The 12568-nt window shown below is 51.2% G+C and overlaps 1 protein-coding gene across 6 annotated transcripts in view; it reads left to right on the forward strand.

Annotated features, from left to right (window-relative positions):
* LGR6 (leucine rich repeat containing G protein-coupled receptor 6) overlaps positions 1 to 12568 on the forward strand; it is a 123604-nt gene that overhangs the window by 39754 nt on the left and 71282 nt on the right. For all 6 annotated transcript variants that reach the window (XM_005540429.5, XM_045395003.3, XM_065539610.2 and 3 more), the window contains exon 4: positions 1196 to 1267. In XM_005540429.5, coding sequence (XP_005540486.3) covers positions 1196 to 1267 — 72 coding nt within the window. The remainder of the gene's footprint in view (positions 1 to 1195; positions 1268 to 12568) is intronic.

Raw genomic sequence — 12568 nt, forward strand, 5'->3', positions numbered from 1 at the left:
TAACGACTCAGGCTCATCATCTTACTGTTCAGCATTTTCTAGCTGTTGCTGTATCCCACCACTATGATAGATGCTGTGGTGTAATGGTTAAGTGTCTAGACTCTGGACCCTAAGTGTCTAGACTCTGGACCCAAACCCTCTGGGTTCAAAGCCCAGCTCTGTCACTTATCAGTTGTATGCACCCTCAGCATGAGGATGATAATAATTCCTATCTGTTGGAGTTATAACAAGGGTAATTTTGAATTAATACAAGTCCTAAGACCAGGACCTGGCACATTAGCCATCGCTATTATTAAACTGAAGGACCAGAAAATGGGCTACTCTTCCTGAAGTGTGGAATTACCTGAACAATTGTGGACCAAGGTTCCCCCTCTGAAAGATGGATGGATACACCATAAAGGGGTGGTTGAGTCTCCTAGGGTAGGGCTTACTCACTGTGCCCAGGGCAGTCAGCAACTTTCTCCTTTCCTGCTTCCCCAGCTCTTCCATGAACTCGCTGTGTGCTCTCCTTCTCATTTCTGGATATAAAGGCCTGGAGGGTCATTGTGGGGTTTTGGGGCTTGGGTCCTGGTTCCCACAGGGCAGCTAGTGAGCAGATCATTTTCACTGGCTGGCACAGCACTTCTTTGAGGGATTAGGTGAGACTGGGCCATGAGAATAGTGCAGATACACTCATCTGGGGTACTTTGAATTGTTCCTATAGACAAATGCTCAAAAAACTATATCTGCCCGGGGCCCTGACACCCTAAGGGCAGCCTTACCCTCATCCACATCCTCCCCTTCCACAAAGAAACCTTTAGCCTTTCAGATGAATAGACAGGGAAACTGACAACCTACATTTTCCCACATCCTTACTGACCAAACTTTAACAGAATCCCAAGTACTCTGACTTCAGAACGCCTTCTCTCCTTCCTCTCCATGGTCTTCTTCACCCCTGCCTCATCCTAGGGTCCCTTCTGAGATGCTCTCCCTGGACACTGGGCCTCTCTGCCCCATGTACAACCCCCCAGGGGACCTCAGCAGCCTCTGAATCTGCACTAACAAGTCTGCTGGAGCAGACTCTCTCTGGGGCTCTGAGGCTGGAGTGGGAAGGAGAGGTCTGGCTTGGGGCTGGGGGTTCAAGGGAGGAGTCAGCACCCCCAACCCAGTTCTGCATGCCATGTGGGTCCTTAAAGCCCTTTCTCTTTCCCCGTAGGATGCTTCAGAACAACCAGCTGGGAGGAATCCCCGCAGAGGCACTGTGGGAGCTGCCGAGCCTGCAGTCGCTGTGAGTCATTAGAGGGCCGGTCTGGGAGTCACCAGCTTCCTGGGGCCTGAGTCACAGCCCAGGGCCCCCTGCCTCAGCTTTCCCTTTCCTCTGCAGGCCCCCCTCTTCCAGACCACGTTCCAGACAGCATGCCACTCCTGGCTTTGGTTTCTCCAGGGTTTTCTGTTGCCATCAGTGTGTGGATGTGTACACTCCTATGCGTATTTCAGGAAAGGAGGGCTCCCAGGCCCTACTGGGGGACTATGGGAATGGGACCTCCCTAGGTGAGGCCACCAGGGCAGCGGTCCTGGGGCGACTGGCGTTCTGCCATTGGAGCCTGGGGTTAGGGGTGGAGACTGATGCCCAAAATAAGCATCAGGAAAGGGCTGTCTCCTCTACCTAGCCTGCTCTTGCCCCGGGCTCTGTTGTGGGTGGGAAGGAAGCTAGGCTCAGATACTCATTTTCTCTACTTGGGGGTGGGACTGCCCTCAGGGACTCACAGGCCACCCATAATAGATCCCTCTCGCCAAAGAGCCCTGTAGTTCCCTTCTTGTCCAGCAGGGGCATCGTGGAAGCCAGACCCAGCCTGAGGGTGGAAGCCAGACCCAGCCTGAGGGTGGAAGCGGGAGCAGGTGCTCCAGGGTGATGTAACCCAGCCCAGTGGGAGCCGCTGGGCTTCATCCACATAGTGCACAGCCCAAGGCCTGGAACACAGTAGGTGCCTCATACATGCTTGATGAACCTAACTTAATTATCAGGTACAACTTCATCCGATGGGAAAGTGAACAGATATTTTGGGAGAAGTCAAAGTTGGGGGGCAGGATTGGGGCACAGCAGTTAGCTAGTGGGGGAAACTGAGTTATAGTGGGCATGCAGTGTGTCCGGACAAAGGCCTCTCATATTCTCAGCCTTTGACGCTGTTCAGTCTGTGGATGTGGAAGTCAGACAACTTCTGACTTCTCCTTGGGTGGAAGGAGAAATGAGGTGGGAAAAGGTGACTTTCCTTCCCATGTCTGATATTTAGGCCCCATTCCACCTTATGCAGAGGGCCAGCTGTGGGGGTCCTGGCTAGCAGCCGTGCCACACCCACTTGTGGTGAGGGCTTTCCTCTCCTACTCCTTCCCTGGGTGCCCTCTACCTTTCTGCCTCTGGCATGGTCTCTGGCAATCCTCAGCTGCTCAATCAATCAGCCCCAGTGGCAGAACCTGCCTCCCCGCACTCTCTCAGCTTCCACCCCCACTTCCCAATGAGTGCTGGGCGTCTGGCCCCAGCCCTCTCCTCTCCCATCCAGCCTCACCCCTGGACAGGGCCAGGCAAACCAGTGTGCCCCTAGAAGCCAATGTCGGAAGACCAGAGGCCAGGCAAGCCTGTGCTTGCTCCCCACCCGCAGGGCAGACTAAACATTTGCCTAGGGCACCGGCACAGCAGGGACATCCAAAAATAAGGGAGGAGGAGTGAGAAGAATTTGACATTTCATCCACAGTCTCAAGAGGATTTCATAGGGAAAAAAATTAGACTTTCATTGGACTTCTTCACACTTTTAAGGTTGTTAATTAAGTTTACTTTTTTTTTTTTTTTTTTTTTTTAATCGTGAATCACATATTCTGAGTTCTTGGGGCTTCTAAAGGTCTTGCTTTCAGACTAGACATGGAGCTTTTGGGCAATGCAGACAATTTTCCCTACACTTTCTGAGAAGTGGGCAGCCCTTGTGGCTGGGAGAACCAGACCATTAGCTTCCACTTTCAGCCCCATTATTCTCCTTTGCCTGGGCATAACAGGGCAGGGGACAGAGGTCAAGTCCCCCACTCCCCCAGTTATAAGGCAGATGAGTAGATTTTGCTTTTTGCAATCCTGCAAGAAGAGCACTGGCCTGTGTGACAAAAAATGTGGCTTCAAGTCCTGGCTCTGATCTTGACTACTGTATCATTTGCCTCTCTGCACCTCAGTTTCTCCATCTTCAAGTGGGGGATAATTATCTTCCCTGCCTCATAGGGTGTTGGGAAGATCAAATATAAAGTCAATGTGAGGGGGATTTGCAAAAAAAAAAAAAAAAGACTTCATACAGCTATAACGTATGATGATGTTATTGTGAGATTGTTCACCTAACCAGTCATTGATCCTCTGTTTGTTTGTTTGTTTGTTTGTTTTGAGAAAGGGTCTGACTCTGTCACCCAGGCTGGAGTGCAGTGGCCTGATCTCAACTCACTGCAACCTCCACCTCCTAGGCTCAAGCCACCCTCCCACCTTAGCCTCCGGAGTAGCTGGGACTACAGGTGTGCGCTACCATGCCCAACTAATTTTTGTATGTTTTTGTAGAGACAGGGTTTTGGTTTTGCCATATTTGCCCAGGATGGTCTCGAATTCCTGAGCCCAAGCAATCCACCTATCTTGGTCTCCCCTCCCACAGTTCTGGGATTACAGGAGTAAGCCACTGTGCCCAGCCTGATCCTTTTTTTCTTTTTTTTCTTCAAGACGGAGTTTTCGCTCTTGTCGCCCAGACTGGAGTGCAGTGGTGCAATCTCAGCTCACTGCAACCTCCACCTCCTGGGTTCAAGCGATTCTTCTGCCTCAGCCTCCCAAGTAGCTGGGACTACAGGTGCGCACCACCACGCCTGGCTAATTTTTGTATTTTTAGTAGAGACGGGGTTTCACCATATTGGCCAGGCTGGTCTCAAACTCCTGACCTCGTGATTCACCTGCCTCGGCCTCCCAAAGTGCTGCGATTATGGCACCCAGGTCCATTTTTTTAACAAAATTTTTTGAGGTGCCAGAACCAGAGTTGAGCATTGAAAGATTAGTATGAATCAGGTGAAGAGGCGGGGAATGCCGTTTCAGACAGAGGGAACAGCACACGCTGCAAAGGCACAAAGTTAAGAAAGAACCTGAAAGGTTCTTGTATCGGTTGGAATCCCGAGAGCTTGCCAACAGATAACACGAGGTGGTGTGGAGCAACGTGCTGTTTTAACCAGGCCTGGGGGCAGATGGGCTGAGGCCTAAAATGGCGTCAGCCTCAAGTGAGGATGGGGCAGGGAGTTTATAGTCTCCTGTAAACAGGAGGTGTCTCAGTCTGACGTAACTGCTACATGGTACCTGGATGGCCTCTTTCTCGATCTTCGGGGTAAGTGTCATCCGGCCGCCTCTTTTCCTGCTTCTGCTATATTGCTGGTGCACGCTGCTGGCGCAAGTAGCCGTGCGCCTTGCAACTGGGCCTGAGAAGGGAGGAGTTACTAATCCCTTCAAGCTTTCAGGCCCCGGGGAGAATCTTTCAGAAACAAGTAAATTCTAGAGAATTTGGAAGGAAGTGAGTCTGGCTGGCTGAACTCTGTGTGTGTGTGTGTGTGTGTGTGTGTGTGTGTGTGTGTGTGTGTGTGTGTGTGTGTGTGTGTGTGTGTTGGGCGGCTGGTGGGAAGGGCAGTAGTGGGGAAAGATCTGGAGTTAGAAGTGGTCTTACCTGAAAAGTAGGCAGGACCTTGCTAAGGATTTGGACTTCTATTCTATTCTATTCTATTCTATTCTATTCTATTCTATTCTATTCTAATTTATTTAGAGACGCAGACTCGCTCTGTTGCCCAGACTGGAGTGCAGTGGCGCAATCTCGGCTCACTGCAAGCTCCGCCTCCCGGGTTCACGCCATTCCCCTGCCTCAGCCTCTGGAGTAGCTGGGACTACAGGCGCCTGCCACCACGCCTGGCTAATTTGATTGTATTTTTAGTAGAGACGGGGTTTCACCATGTTAGCCAGGATGGTCTCGATCTCCTGACCTCGTGATCCACCTGCCTCAGCTTCCCAAAGTGCTGGGATTACAGGCATGAGCCACCGTGCCCAGCCTGGACTTTATTCTTAAGACAGCGGGGAGCCATGGGAGGGCTTTTAGCAGGAAAACAAGGTGGTGATAGGGTTTGTGTCTTTGAAAAGTTACCTTGGCAGCAGTTATAGGGGGCAGTCTGAAGGTGGGGAAGTCAGTGAAGAGGCTCCTAAACCAAGGCAGCATGTAGTGGCCAAGGGAAAGACAGACAGGGGCAGTGGTGAAAGGAGAAGTGGACAAACTAGAAATATCTAGAAGTCATTCCAGTGAGACTCTGGAGTCGGATTGTTTGGGTTCACTTCTCAGCTCCTTCACTTACTCACTTACTGCCTATAAGACCCTGGGCAGACTACTTACCCTCTGCGTTTCCATTTCTTCATCGGTAAAATGGAAGCGATAATAGTATCTATGTATCTCAACAGGATAGAATGAAATCATTTAATATACATAAAAGAATTAGAACAGCACCTTTTGTTGCTACTTCTACAATGATCATTAGTAGTAATAATGCTGACTGGATGTGGGAGCTGAGGGAGAGGAGAAGTTCAACTGACACCCAGTTCTTGGGCTTTGACATCAGGGTGTACCATCAGCAAGAGTCTGGCACGTGGTAAGAGCTTATTAAGAACGTGTAGGCTGGGCGCAGTGGCTCACGCCTGTGAGAGGCGTGCCCTTTGGGAGACTGAGGCAGGTGTATCACCTGAGCTCAGGAGTTCAAGACCAGCCTGGCAAACATGGCAAAACCCCATCTCTACTAAAAATACAAAAAATTAGCTGGGCGTGGTGGCAGGTGCCTGTTATCCCAGCTACTTGGGAGGCTGAGGCACGAAAATCACTTGAACCTGGGAGGCAGAGGTTGCAGTGAGCCGAGATTGTGCCACTGCATTCCAGCCTGGGCAACAGAGCAAGACTCTGTCTCAGAAAAAAAAAAAAAAAAAAAAAAGATGTGAAAGAATGAATGAACTGCAGAAGGTGAGTGCTCTGGGGAGGGTGCAGGGAAAGGGGATGTGCTGAGGCCCCTCCGGGACATGTTGAGTTTGTGGTGCCTGCAGGCAGGATGACCAAGTATCCTAGAGAACCTGGAAAATTGGTCAGTTGACCTGCAGGACATCAGTGTGTGTGTTGGTGGGAAGAGGGGAGGTCCGTAATCTAGCTCAAAGATTCTTTATGTAGATGTTATGTTCTAAGTGTTTGGAAATTGGGAGATTCAGGGAGAGACCGCCTCAGGCCCCACAGTAAGGTGCTCCTCTACCTCATTCAGGTCCTTCCGTCTTAGTGACAGTAAAAGCAGGCCCAGGTGGCTAGGCTGAAAGGAGACAGTGGAAAAAAATGACAGTTTTTTGGACTTCCCTGTGTGCCAGCAGAGATCCATCATTCCACACCTCTGACCTTCCTCCAAGGGACTGTTGTGCCCCCAGACTAATGTCCAAGGCCGGGCTAAAGCTCCCCTAAAACTACATGAGAAGTTCTACATGTATTATCTGATTTATTCCTCACAGAAACCCCTCTGTAATCATTGTCATCTCTGTTATCAGATGAAGAAATAGAGGCAGACAAGTTCAGGGCCTCTTCCAAAGTGAGAGCTGGTGAGTGGGCATGGCAGGCCTATACCCAGTTGTTGAACTCCAAAGGCTACAAGAGAAGCTACCTTTTGATGGCTCTCATTAGGTGAACCTCCCTGCTTCCCAAGGAGTACCAGCAAATGGAAATGTCTTTCCTGTTGGAAATCAATAGATCAGGGGCACCCCCTGACCGTGCCCCTTCTAGGGTGATGTGTTCCCAGATCAGACCAAGCCCACTTAGGGACCTAAGCAAACTCTTTTGGACATTCCTGGAGCCTCAGGGAAGGTTCAGTCCTGTGGTCCCCTTTCTACCAGCTAGAACCAGATGGGGGCACAGTAAGAGGTAGGTTTGTGTGAGTGAGGAGTGGGGCTAGGGCTAGGGAACAGGGGCCAGTCAGGCATTCTAGGCCCAGGGACCCAGCTGTATGTGGTGCACAAACTGTTTGGCTTGGCACCTGAGCAGGCAGCACCCAGCTCCACAATACCTTCCTCCTTGGATACACTTGCTTCCTCCCTCACCAGTGTGGGAGGGGGGAGAATGGCCATGCCAGACATGTCATGCCAGGCTTGAGCCAAGGCCAAGAGAAACCGCGGGAAGCCAGCAGAGCCTGGGGGAAAATAGAAACTGGGTGGGGGTGAGGCAGGGCAAGGGGGAGACAACATGGCAAAGCAGAAGAAGTGGGGGCTGTGCTGGTCTGGGTCCTGGGGAACTCCAGCGGGCTGGTCCCAGGAGAAGAGTTGGAAAAGCACAGTGGCAAGAATAAATGGGAGAAAACAGCCAAACAGCCCAAGCCTGGATACTCTAGGGGGGAAATGCATAATTGCGAAGGACAGCCCCATGAAACTAGCAAACATTGTCTAGAGCCGGGGAAATGCATCAAGAGCAGTATCAGACTCCAAACTGAAACCCAAGGCAGAACTATCCCAACCCTCTCAGCCCAGGCCAGCCAATCCAAAACAAATTGACAGGAAACAGGTGGAGAAGCCAGGGTGGATAAATGATGTGCTGGTGTGCTTGTGGGCCAAGGAAGGCAGCTGGGCTCAGGTGACATGGGAAGGAGGAGTGGCTCCCTCTTCGCACATTTCAATATGCTAAGCACATTCGTATATCTCATTTAATCCCCAAAGCCCTGTAAATAGTGTCTGTTATTCCCATTTTATAGATGAGGCAACTAAAACCCAGAGGAGTTAAGCAACTTGCCTGAGGTCACACAGCTAGGATGTAACAGAGCTGGAACTTAGTTTAGCTCCACCTCCAAAGTACCAGGTTCTTAACCCCTATCCTTTAATGCATCTCCTAAAGCTATAATCTTTAGGATCCAGAGACTTGGGTTCAAGTCCTAGCTCTATCACTAACTAGCTACGAGGCCATGGCAAGTCACTTCCTCTCTCTGAGCCCAAGGTTCTCTATCTCTAAAAGGAGAGCGTCCAGTGGGATAATTGGCAGACAGGTGTCCCAAGTGAATGTCATGCATAGAGGTACAGGAACTTCCTAGTGGGGTTACTGGCTCTGCTCTTGAATTGTTTATGCTTACTGGGTGCTTGCTCTCTCTGGGTCTCAGTTTCCCTTACTGTGCAATGGAAAGTATCTTTTTTGAACCCTTCCAGTCTCCTGGGAATGCTGTGAGTTGAGATGAGGAGGAAAGACCTGAGCTGCTCCAGGAGAAAATGGCTGAACCATTTTGTCCAGTGCTGGAGTTCTTAGGAGGGATTGGCAGTGTTCCCAGAGAGAACCAAAAGCAAGGGACCTCTGAGCAGGTCTCCCTCATCTCTTGCCTCTGATCCCCCTCCAAAGGGCTATGGTACCCCCAGACTAAAGCCCAAGGGCAGGCGAACAACAATCACCAACACTTACATGGCACTTTCCATGTGCAAGCCATTGCATTTATTTTCTCACTTAATCCTCACAGTACTTCTCTGGGATGACTACTGCTGGATATCTTATCATCCCCATTTTATAGAGGAGTAAACTGAGGCACAGAGCCATAAAGTGACTTAGAGCAGAGCCAGGGTCAAAAGTCAGGCAGCCTGGCCCAGAGTCCATGCATTTGACTGTGGTGCTGGGCTGCCTCTCAAGCAATTCTGAGGTGGGCTGAATGAGATGACAAGCCTTGGGAAGTTGCCCATCAGTGGGGCTCGGGAACCATGGTATTTCCAGGGCACCTGCTCTCAGAGCTGACCTTGGGTTGTGAGCTCTGCTGGGGCATGCCTGGGGCTCCTGGATTGCCCTATTTCTGTCATTACCCTAGGTATTCTAGAGTTAAGGGGAGCCTGGGTTGAGGGAATGGTTCTGGCTGCCTGGGGAGGTAGGGGATGTGAACACTGTAGTATCAGCATTGAGCCCTGAGACCCTTGGCCTTGATCAGCACCCTCAAAGAGTCCACAAGAGAGCGCCTGAGGCTGGTCATGCCTAATAACCATCTTCTTACGAACAGCATTAAGACATTTCTAGGAGCTTTTCACCAGAAATGGCTCTTCTATCTTCCCTTGTGAGGAGTAGCAATGCAGTTATCGCCCCATTTTACAGACAGACCTGCAGGGGAGGTGTAGAGCAGGAGGTGACTTTCCTGAGATTCCCCAGTGGGTTAGAGATAAAGCTGGGATGGAGCTAAGGAGGCTCTTGTGGTGTCGGGAGAAGAGCCCAACCATGACTGACCTTACCACTCACGGCCTCCTGGAAGCAAATCTCCAAGAGGGCCCAAGTGGGAGGCCTGGGTGATTCCAAGAGAAGGAGCCTGTTGTGCATGAAATTGGGGATTTTTCTCAAGGAGTCATTTTTTTTGGATCTCTTGAGCACCAAGGAAAGGAGGAAGACATCATGGGGTTGGTGGTGGGGGCGGGCGGTGACAAGGAAATTGTCCTTGGGTGAAGGACTAACGATGAGAATTAAAAAAAAGTCTTTTTTTTTTTTTTTTTTTGAGACGGAGTCTCGCTCTGTCGCCCAGGCTGGAATGCAGTGGCGCAATCTCGGCTCACTGCAAGCTCCGCCTCCCGGGTTCACGCCATTCTCCTGCCTCAGCCTCCTGAGTAGCTGGGACTACAGGCGCCCGCCCCTGCGCCCGGCTAATTTTTTCTATTTTTAGTAGAGACGGGGTTTCACCATGGTCTCGATCTCCTGACCTTGTGATCCGCCCACCTCGGCCTCCCAAAGTGCTGGGATTACAGGCGTGAGCCACCACGCCCGGCCTTTTTTTTTTTTTGAGACAGACTCTTGCTTTGTCGCCCAGGCTGGAGTGCAGTGGTACGATCTCGGCTCACTGCAACCTCTACCTGCCGGGTTCAAGCAATTATCCTGCCTCAGCCTCCCAAGTAGCTGGGACTACAGGCGCGTGCCACCATGCCCAGCTAATTTTTTGTATTTTTAATAGAGATGGGGTTTCACCATGCTGGCCAGGCTGGTCTCGAACTCCTGACCTCGTGATCTGCCTGCCTTGGCCTCCCAAAGTGCTGGGATTACAGGCTTGAACCACCATGCCCGGCCTAGCCACCTGTATCTTAACAAGCTCTCCAGGTAATTCTGACACACACTGAAAATTAAGGACCATTGTTATAGAAGAAAAGGATGTGGTATTGGTATGCCAGGGCTGCCTTAACAAAACATCAAAAACTGGGTGGCTTAAAACAATTGAAATGCATTCATTCATTGTTCTGAGGCCAGAAGTTCTAAATCAAGGTGTCAGCAGGGCTGCGGTACCTCTGAGGGCACTAGGGGTGCGTCCTTCTTTGCCTTTTCCAGCTTCCAGCGGCTGCTGGCGTTCCTTGTGGCTGCATCACTCCAGTCTCTGCCGTCTGCCTTCATGTGGCCTTCTCCTCTTTCTCTTTGTGTCTCTCTGTGGTCTCTGATAAGGTTACTTATCATTGGATTTAGGGTCTACCTGGATCATCCTGACCATCTCACCCCAAGATCCTTAATACATTTGCAAGGGCCCCTTTTCTAAATAAGGTCCCATTTACAGGTTCTGGGAGTTGTATATCTTCTGGGTCCTCCATTTCACCCACTACAAGGGGAGGAAGGGAAGTGGGCCTGGACCCTGTGAGAGAGCACTTAGGGGTGAGAAGCTGAGGCTAGAGTCAGGAAAAAGAAAACAGGAGGATTAGAGTGGGCAGTAGCCCTGAGCCGGCTGTGCCCACCATGGGGGCATCTGGCCAAGTGAGGCCCAGAGCTGGATGGAGAAGGGAGCAACAAGGGCAACAAGGCCGAGGTCTGGGGTGCTCTGATCTAAGGCCTCGTCCTAAAGATGCCCAGTCTGCTGTGGAAAAGCCCCCTCCAAAATCTGCCTGCAAGCTGTACAGGTGATCTTGTGAACCCTGTTGGCACCACCCATCCTGCCTGCCAGCCAGAGGGCCCTAAGGCCCAGCTGTGCTGTAGGGCCCAGCCAAGGGGTCCCCAGGGATGCACGAGGTGGCAGATGGCCTCCCTGGCATGGCTATTTTGGGCTCCGTGATTATATGCTACTGTATTTGGATCTTCCCAAGGTTCCGGGAGTTGATTACCACATATGTTTGGGGCAGAGGCTGCTCTGAGGTGGGTGGGTGGGTGGGTGGGCGGGCGGACGGGCAGCCCCCTGTAGCCCACAAGCGTCTGAACATGGGTAATTTGGCTCCTGAGAGATGCTAGGAGAGTGTTCGTGGTGGGCTGGTCCAGGGGATCAGGGGTGATTCAGCCGTAAATGCCGGTCTGGGACAGAGTTGGCCCAAGTTGGGCCACCCAGGAGCAGTGCGGGGCCTTGGCCCCACCGGAGGCACCTCAGCTCAGACTTGTGGGGCTCCTCAGCCTTCCTACTGGCCCTCTCCGGCTATGGTGCTGGGGCCTTCTTGGGCCAGAATGTTCTCCTCTGACTGGACTGTGCCTGCCCTCTGCGCCCCACAGAGCTCAAGCAGGCCAAGGCCTGAAAGGCCTGAGGCAAGAGCACCCCGGGTGTTGCGAACTGAAAGCTCAGATTTGGTGTAGGTGCAATTAAGCCCCCAGGCGGGGCCAGGAGGTGGGTGATCCCTCCCCCATGGGGAGAGGACAGAGGCATGGTTTCTCTTCACCTCTCCTTACTCTTGTATTATTGCCCCTTCCTGAGCAGCTGATGCCAGTGCAGAGCCCTGGCCTGAATTTTGGGTCTGTCAGGAGGGAAGAGGAGACCAAACTATTGGTGTGTCTCTGTCCATCCATCCATTCATCCATGCATCCATCCATCCATCCATCCATCCCTCCCTTCATCTATCCATTAATCCACCCCCATCCCTCCCTGCCTCTGTCTCTCCCTCCCTCCCTCCATCCATTCATCCATCCCTCCCTTCCTTCATCTATCCATTCATCCATCCCCCATCCCTCCCTCCCCCATTCCTCCATCCCTCCCTCCATCCACCCATCCCCCTTTCCTCCATCCCTATCTCTCCCTCCCTCCATCCCTCTCTCCCTTCATCTATCCACCATCCATTCCCCATCCCTCCATCCATCCATCTATCCATCCCCCATCCCTCTGTCCATCTGTTTGTTTTTGTAAACTTTGACGAGTGCTTGAAATGCCTAACACAAGAGATACTCAGATAAATAATAAAACAAGGGCCCTGCCTTTTCAGCAGCTCTTGGTCTGATGTAGGAATATTAGATACACCAAGACCCCATCTTCATCCCTCCCTTCCCATACATTCTCCCATTCTGTGCACTTAAATTTCTGTGACAGAAAAGTCAGTGCAAGCGAACATGATGTAAAATGTGTATATAAAAGCTAAAAGAGAGTTGACTAAAATGATGAAAACCAGGTGAAGCGCAGTGTGTGTAATAAAAATCATATTGGTAGTTAATATTTGGTGAGTGCTTACAATGTTACCAGGCTCTAGGCTAATCCTTGGCAGACTACCTCGTTCCTTGCAACAAGCCTCTAAAGGAGGTCCTGTGATCCCTTTTTATAGATGGGGAAGTGAAGATATAGGGAATTGATCACTTGGTAAAATGGTTCATCT

This window comes from Macaca fascicularis, chromosome 1 (genome assembly GCF_037993035.2).
Source record: "Macaca fascicularis isolate 582-1 chromosome 1, T2T-MFA8v1.1".
NCBI lineage: Eukaryota > Metazoa > Chordata > Mammalia > Primates > Cercopithecidae > Macaca > Macaca fascicularis.